The sequence below is a fragment of the Neopsephotus bourkii genome, unplaced genomic scaffold, assembly GCF_033783945.1.
Source record: "Neopsephotus bourkii isolate Nb327-2 ecotype Australia unplaced genomic scaffold, CSIRO-AGI_Nbou_v1 NB_1369, whole genome shotgun sequence".
Taxonomy (NCBI): Eukaryota; Metazoa; Chordata; class Aves; order Psittaciformes; family Psittacidae; genus Neopsephotus; species Neopsephotus bourkii.
Window position 1 is genome coordinate 40,364 of NW_026901848.1, and position 7,648 is coordinate 48,011.

General features: G+C 57.2%; 1 protein-coding gene across 1 annotated transcript; it reads left to right on the top strand.

Moving 5' to 3' along the window:
• Nucleotides 1-2,540: 2,540 nt before the first annotated feature.
• LOC133219547 (coiled-coil domain-containing protein 183-like) lies at nt 2,541-7,325 on the top strand. The gene is made up of 12 exons (XM_061366952.1): nt 2,541-2,698; nt 2,800-3,162; nt 3,456-3,617; nt 3,741-3,845; nt 4,025-4,147; nt 4,531-4,659; nt 4,800-4,860; nt 4,940-5,040; nt 5,327-5,556; nt 5,877-6,036; nt 6,177-6,296; nt 6,549-7,325. Exons 2-12 carry the CDS (start codon nt 3,058-3,060, stop codon nt 6,813-6,815), a joined length of 1,563 nt encoding a protein of 520 aa, XP_061222936.1. The 5' UTR covers nt 2,541-2,698; nt 2,800-3,057; the 3' UTR covers nt 6,816-7,325.
• The last annotated feature ends 323 nt before the right edge of the window (nt 7,326-7,648 follow it).

Below are 7,648 nucleotides of genomic sequence, written 5' to 3' on the forward strand. Positions count from 1 at the left end.
CCACAAGATGCCCCCTGCTTAGTTATAACAGTCTGTCACTGATACCAAAATCACAAGAACAAAATCCTTAATATAACAAGCCATAAAATAAATCAAATACCAGTAAAATCCAAAACCTTTTCTGCAAGACACCCCCACATCATTTTCCAGAGAGTTCCCCACATGCATACAGAATTGTGGTGCTGGCCTCTGAGGGTCGCTTACTTCTTCCAACAATCTTCATCACTTCTGGCAGCCTTTGAAGCACACGCAGTAGATGCTCATACCACTTTAATTGCTTCGTTAGCACCAGAGACATAATAATCCTCCAATCCTCCTACTTATCAGTTAGTTTAACTGTAGCCCATCCTGGACACCTGCAGTTCCCAGATACCCCTTATCCCTGGGTCCTGTTTTTCTAGGCTGTTTTTTCTTAAAGCTGTGTCAACCATAACGATTTATCTTGTGAGAATTCTCACTATGTTCTCTAGCTGCACTCTCTCTATATATTTTTCTCTATGTATCCTGCACCTCAGTAATTTTCCATTGCTACTGTTACAAAGCCATCAAACTTAACATTACTTAAAGCTACTTCTAAAGATTTCTATATCCCATCTTGTAATTTTGTCGTCCCCCCCCCCCCCTTTCTCAACTTGTCTTGAAGACCCTTAGTGACTAACCTGTAATTGGTTAAGCACAGGTGTGAGAACTTGACCTCCAAGCTTGCCAACAGCCCACAGTTCTCATAACTCAGTGAATTCCAGCTTCTCCTTCTATCTCACTTGCTTAAGCTTCCTCGGGCCTCTCATGGCCTTGCTGTATCTTTTGGGATTATTCAGATTTCATGTACCAAATATCCATTCTCCTGTGAGAGCACTGTCTCCACACAAGTTGTACTTGTAGAAATTTGATCTATCTTATCTGTTCTGCCTGAGAAACTAAAATAGCATAATAGCTCCCAGATGCAGAAAATCCACATGTTTTCAGGAGCTTAGAAGGACGTGCTATGGGTATGGCACTGGTAAGCGATCCGAACCAGAATACCTTGGACATCCTGGAGCACGACATGGGTATGTACTCAGCAGTGTTGTGCTTCTGTGGCTGAGAGTACCGCAGGGCTCTGATCAAGGACTCTGTGGGTCTCATGCTCTGCTAGGGAGGGAGGGAGGCTGGGAGGAAGCAGGGCCAGGACACCTGACCCAAACTGACCAAAGAGGAATTCCATACCCCAGCACGTCCTGCCCAGGGAGGTAACGGGGAGGTACCCGGAAGGGCACTCTCTTCTCGGTCGGGCTCATTTCAGCAGGTGGTATCGTATTCTCTTCCCTTGTTATTTCCCTTACCATTATTATCATTGGTGGCAGCAGCACTGGTTTGTGTTGTACCTCAGTTGCTGGACTGCTCTTATCCCAACCCGTGGGAGTTACATTCTTCCCATTCTCCGCCCTATCCCTCCAGGAGCGGGGGGAAGGAGCGAAGGGCTGCGTGGGACTGAATTACTGGCTGGGCTTAAACCATGACAACTTGTCAGGTGCAGAGGGCCTGCGGAGCTAGGTCCTTAGTCAGAGGCTTCCTCTTGGAAGCTCACTGCTGCAGCAGTCTGGGGGCTCTTGGCTGTGCAAGGTTGGGTGAAATGTCTTCAGTAACACTTTGGAAGGCCCTGCTGTTGCCGAGGCTGAGTTTTGCTGAGGGACAGTGAAATGGAGATTCATGAACCGCTTTATCCAATTTAAAATGCTTTCTCTTGCCCCCAGGGTAATCTCTGTGTTTAAATCTTCCCTAGGAAAGTTTAGGGGCATAATTCCTGTGTTTGGCACGTGGACGTGGCCTCAATGTGGAGATCTCTACATGCATGGCCAGACTGGGGAGATTCCTTGGGTATACAAACCCTTCCCAGCTTGTCTTTCAAATGGCCATCTCTTCATGCAGGCTTGATGAAGCACTGGAGATGTCCGTGTTGGTATTTAGCTTGTCACTGGCTATTAGCACTAACATGCCATGTATAAATCTGCAAAGGAGATGCTGAGTAAGAGCCTCAGAGGGTATTTGACAACCCTCTATTTCTTTGTTTTCAATGTTCAACCCCCTTAGCACAACAGGATGGCTGCAGGTTAAAGATCCCGCATTACAGAAAGTTGATCTCAGCTGATGTACAAGCTTGGTGCTGGGAAGGCTATTTCCTTCAAAGCCTTTTTCTGCAACTCTCTAGTAGCAGGAGCTTGATGGTATTGACCAACAAACAACTGTATGTGCTTGCATTTCTTGTCCCCTTTGTAAGTGAGCAAGAGCATCTGGTGAGCATCAAAACAGATAATCAGTATTGAGAGTGCTTGGTTCTTGCCCATGTCAACAAGAGCGTAGCTCCCTGTGCGGCTGTTTCCTGACTAATGACCTGACCTTTCCAAAGGGACATGTCTAGGCAGCAACAGGCTGCTCTTGCTCCGTTGCTGCGGTTACAGCCCGGCAACAGTTCCCAGGGCATAGGGAGCTCAGCTCCATGTTGTGCTTACAGCCCTGCGAGGACAATTATGACGTCATAGGTTGCTCAGCTCCTATGGCCACAGCTCTGTGAGGGTTGCAGCAGGCAGCAGAACTGCAGTGGCTGCTGCGTGCACAGTGGGGCTGGAGAGGCGAGGCAGGAGCACCGGCATCATGCTGGGCCAGAAGCCAAAGCTCAGCAAGCGCATCCGTGAGCTGCGTGCCAGCATAGCCTTGCAAGGTGCTGCCCTGTTGGCTTTGCATTATGGAGTGGGCCAAGTAGGGGGCTTTTGGTCCCCGCATCATCCTGCATGGTACCAACAGCTTCTCAATGTCCTGCAGGGCAAGCAAGGAAGTTTTACAGCAAGTCAGAGGAAGGAAAGTTCAATGAGAACCGAGAGCTGCTGCCCCAGCTGCGAGAGGCGGTGCAGGAGGATATCCATGCCCTGGGCCTTGTCCGCAAGGTACCAGCAGGTCCCATTTGCTGTGTCCGTGACTGTGACTCTGCTGGACCTGCAGAGCTAGCTTCTCCACTGGTCCTCTCCAGGAGCAGGAAGTGCAGGGCAGCAGGAGGCTGGGACCATCCCCAGGCTGGCATTGATGTGTTCTCTGCCCTTCTTCTGCCCACAGCACAAGCTCACCATCTCTGAGGCTTGTGGAGCGGAGCAGCCCTTGGGCATTGCTTTGGCCAGTAAGACCTTGGAGGTAAGAGCAGAGTCCAGCGGGCCCAGGCTGCTGGCAGTGGGCTGGGGTTGAGGGGATGCTCAGAAGGACCGGTTGTAGGGAACAGGGACCTGGTGCCAGCACCAGGACAGCCCCCAGGGCTGGTGCAGTGAGACACGGGGTGTTCAGGAGTGCTCCCGTGGGACCCTTTGCACTGCAGGACCCATCAGTGTCCTCCATTAGCTCCCTGAGCAGGTCCTTTGCCCCAGCAGAGCTCCTGTCCTGCCAGGGAGTGACCAGGTCCCAGCATCCCCAGCTCTACCTCTCCCATCCAGGTGGCCCAGGAGAAGCTCCGGGCTGAAGTCTATGACAGGGTGAACAAATGCAACATGCTGCTGTACCAGATGGAGCAGCGGAGCCGGGCCAAGGAGCAGCTGCAGAGGCGGCTGCAGCAGCTGCAGGATGTCCGGGTGGCTGACAAGCAGCACCAGGTACAGGTCCCAGAGACCCTTCCTAGGGTGGCAGCACCCGTGGGGGGTTTCAGCCAGCCCTGCCCCCCTGGCTGGGCACTGGTCTCAGTCCATGGGCTCACCCCTTGTCTCCAACCATCTCTGCCCCAGGTGATTCGTGTGCTGCAGAACAGCATAGACAAGATGCACACAAAAATCCACGCTGGGCAGAAGGTGGCTGCCCTGTACGTGGTGGTGCGGGATGCCCTGAGGAAGGTGAGCTCATCCTCACCGTGCCGTTGTCTCACCCGCTCCCCCTGCAAAGGCACTGAAGTGCCCAAGGGGCTGTGCTGGTGGGACACCCTCCTGCGGGAGGTCCTCCTGCTCCCCTCCATCTTCTGTCCCAGCACAGGGCACCCCTGGGACTCAGTGGGCTGTGGCTCCCTGTGTCCCAGGAGCTGGCCCACCTGCCTCTGCACCTGGACCTCCTGAGTGAGATGGCCGAGCTGCAGCATGGGGAGGTGGAAGACATGGAGCTCATGGCCTTGGATGGGCTCCGAGCTGCTCGTGTAACCAAGGTGAGATGGTCCAGGGCACCTCAGGGTGCTTTCCTGCTCCCCAGAGCACACAGATGGCACCAGATGTCCGTGCTGCCGAGTCTTCCTTCAAGAAAAATAAAGACTGAGCTTGGCTTCCCCGCAGCACCCAGATGCCTCCATAGCTCCTCCTGTGTCTGGCTCTTGGGCCTGGCTGCCCTGAGCTGGGGACAGCTTCCGGAAGCCGTGGCCATGGGGAAGGTGGCATTCTCCATTCTCTAGCTGTCCTTGCTGGGTTTCCTTCCCAGGCTGTTTACACGGGGTAGGGGGTGGCATTTTTGATGCTGGCCGTGCCAGGCTCAGAAGCTCACAGAGCTCCATTGGAGCTTTGGGAGCCACTTCTCTTCTGCTCTGCTCTGCTCCAGGAGCACATGGCCAGGACGAAAACCCAGCTCCTTGCAGAGAGAGAGCTCAGGCTCCGCACCCTGGCTGCTCAGAAGGAGCCCATGGACAGAAGCTGGCGCAAGGAAGCAGAAGAAAGGCTTCTGAAAGGGGTGAGCTGGGGGGACCTGGCACAGGCAGGGTTGCAGGCATAGGGCGGGCATCAGTGCCCAGCCTGCCATGGGTGAGGGGCTGCAGGGCCGGCTCCCCCAGGGTGCCAGCAGCTCAGGGGTGACGATGAACATCCTTGCAGCAAGCCAGGCGTGACCTCACCAGGGACTTCCTGGGCCTGCCCGCAGAGGACCCACCGGTGGGTGAGTGCCTGTCAGGGTGCAGGGGGGGATGCAGGCGCAGCCGCAGGCATCCTTCCCTGCCACAACCTTTCCACCGCAGCCGCCGAGCCGGAGGCCCCCAAGTCCCAGCTGGAGCGTGAGGCCTGCGTGATGGAGAAGCTGGAGAAGGCCAAGGCTGCGGTGCAGTGCTCCCGCCTCTGGGTGAGTTGAAAACCCATCTCTGGTAGAACCTGGGGCTGCTCCAGCCCCAGGGAGCTGAGCCTCGTCTGCTCACCCTGTTCCATGGCAGGGTTCTCTGCTCTCCTCTGTCCCCAGAGCCCCCCAGGGCCCCTCTTGTACAGGCAGGGATGGAACTGCTTTGCTCCACGCCATGATCTTGCAGTGGTTCCTGTGGATCCTGGTGCAGAAACCTCCCCAGGACCACGGCCCAGATCCTGTACCCTGCAGGAGTGCCCTGGGCTGAGTCCTTGTGCTCTCCCCCGGCCAGGACATCCCCATCAGGATCCTGGCACAGCAGAAGTCCCTGGCGGAACTCGAGCAGTACCTCGCAGGGCGCAAGGAGGAGAAGCAGGAGCTGCAGAAGGCACTGAAGGAGCTGGAGATGCAGCTGGAGGAGCTCAAGTTTCGCCAGCCCCCAGCCACAACCAGGTGCTGCTGGCCTCCGGACAGTCGTGCCAAAGGGGCCATCACCCTTGGGGGCAGGGGGACATGTGCATGGCAGGGGTCCCAAGAGGGCACCCCTTCCTTGGTCACCCTGCAGCTGCCCACCCCTCCTGCACTGGGAGGGTTTCTGAGCAGAGTGCTGCCCCAGCTCTGGTGCTGGCAGAGCACGCAAAGCTCCTGCGCTGGCAGCAGGAGGAGCCTTGCTCCTTGCCTGACATGGGAAGTGGGAGCAGCAGCAGCACGGGGTTGAGGTGCAGGCAGCATCTCTGCCCTGCGCTTGGGGCAGGGGAGAAGCTGGGCAGCAGCTTTTGCAAGGGGTTTGGGGTGTCTGCACCCCTGTGCAGTTGTATGGATGTGAGCGTGCTTGGCTCCAGGGGGCTGGAGGAGGAGCTGAGGACGAGGCTGCAGTGGGAAGAGGCTCGGCTGGAGCAGAGGCGAGCCCAGCTGCTGAGGAGCCAGGAGACGCTGCTGGAGTTTGAGAACGGAGTTGACAACCTCTTCGTCCGCCTGCGGGGCATCCCCGTGCCTGGCCAGGTACCCGCACAATGCTGGGCTGAGCACAGCCCGGGCTCTGCTTGGTGGTGCAACGGCACCGTGGGGTGACCCTTGGTGCAGCAACCATCACCCCAAGGGGCTCGTTCTGCCCACCAAGGCTGTTCCCTCTCTGGCTCCAGGAGCACTCTGGCAAGGCCATGGGAGTGGACGAGAAGCTCCAGCAGTGCGAGCAGAAGCTGCAGTACCTGGTGCAGCGGGTGGCTGACCTGCCCCCCTCCAGCCTCAGCGAGGATGATGAGGTGCGCGGGGGCTCCATCCCTGCTGCGGTCTTTGGGGACCCACACAGGCTTTCCCGGGTGGCCCATCCCAAGCCATCCTCCCAGCTGGAGGATGGAGGTGCTCGAGGGAAGAGCCACGGAGCAGCTCAGGCCCAGGTGGCCCTGGGCTCTGTGGGGTGTTCCCTCCCTCCCAGGGGCACATCGAGGTTGGGCACCCCTTTGGTTGTAACACCCGCCTCCCCTTCAGCTATGAACACAGCGTCTCTTTCCCAGACTTTTGTGAAGGTCCGACAGCTCCTGGAGAAAACCCTCCTGAGCGATCCACGGAACCAGAAGGTTCCCTTGGAGGACACGGGCATGGGGGACCCAGGTAGGAAAGGGGACACATCCCACAGCAACTGCCCCAGCCCCTGCCCCCTGGGATTTCTGGGTGTCCTTGCCCACCTCCCACTGTCCCAGCAGAGCCCAACCCAGGAGCTGCTCCAGGCGTTGGGGCTGACCTCGGCTGTCTCCAGGCCTTTGAGCATAGTGCTGGTTTGATGTGTGCATGTGGCAGACTGGAGGCAGATGGTGGGCTGGGGAGCGTAGAAGCACCGCAGGAGCAAGGAGGGATGCTGTGGAGCTAGCGGGGAGACCCTCGTCTTCCAAATCCCTTGGCTGGGAATATTCTTCACAGCCAGGGCTTGGCTCTGCCAGCGGCCTCCTCCTAGGGGAGCTTCTGGTACCTTACCACCTTTTCTTAACAAAGCAGGACCCAGGGCTTTATGGGGAGCCCCAGCAGGGTTGAGACAGGCCACAGCAGGTCCTGCAGGTCCCCCTGGGCTGCTGCTGTGGCACAGCCAATGGGCAGTGCCTGTCCTGAGGGCTCTCCACGGTGCCAGCAGCCCTCCCAAATGTGCCGGCTCCTCCTGGGGACACAGGCACAGCAGAGGCAGCCCCACAGACCCTCCCCAGCCCGCTCCTCTCCGCTCTCTCCTCCAGACTACTTTGATTTTGATGACGACCACAGTGGCCTTGTCCTCACCAGAGAAGCCATCAAGAGCCAAGGGCTGGAGCTGATCGAAAGCAAGAGGCAAAGCAAGAAGCAAAGCAAGAGGAAGTAGTGGTTGCTCCCCGAGAGCTGGGGATGCCTCAGACCATCTGCTGTACCCTTTTCCCCTTCGATGTAATAGAGCAGATGCTTTTCCTTCCTCCCAAGCCTGTGGTAGAGCTGAAACAGGGGCTCCCAGGTGCCTTGTCACCCAGAACACACGGGGCTCAACCTGACTGCTGCTGCTGCACCCGGCCCTGGGCGAGGCAGTGCTGGGGACGTGACGGGTGGCAAAGAGGTACAAGAGGAAGGCAGAGGAAACCAATGGCAGTACATTGGTTCC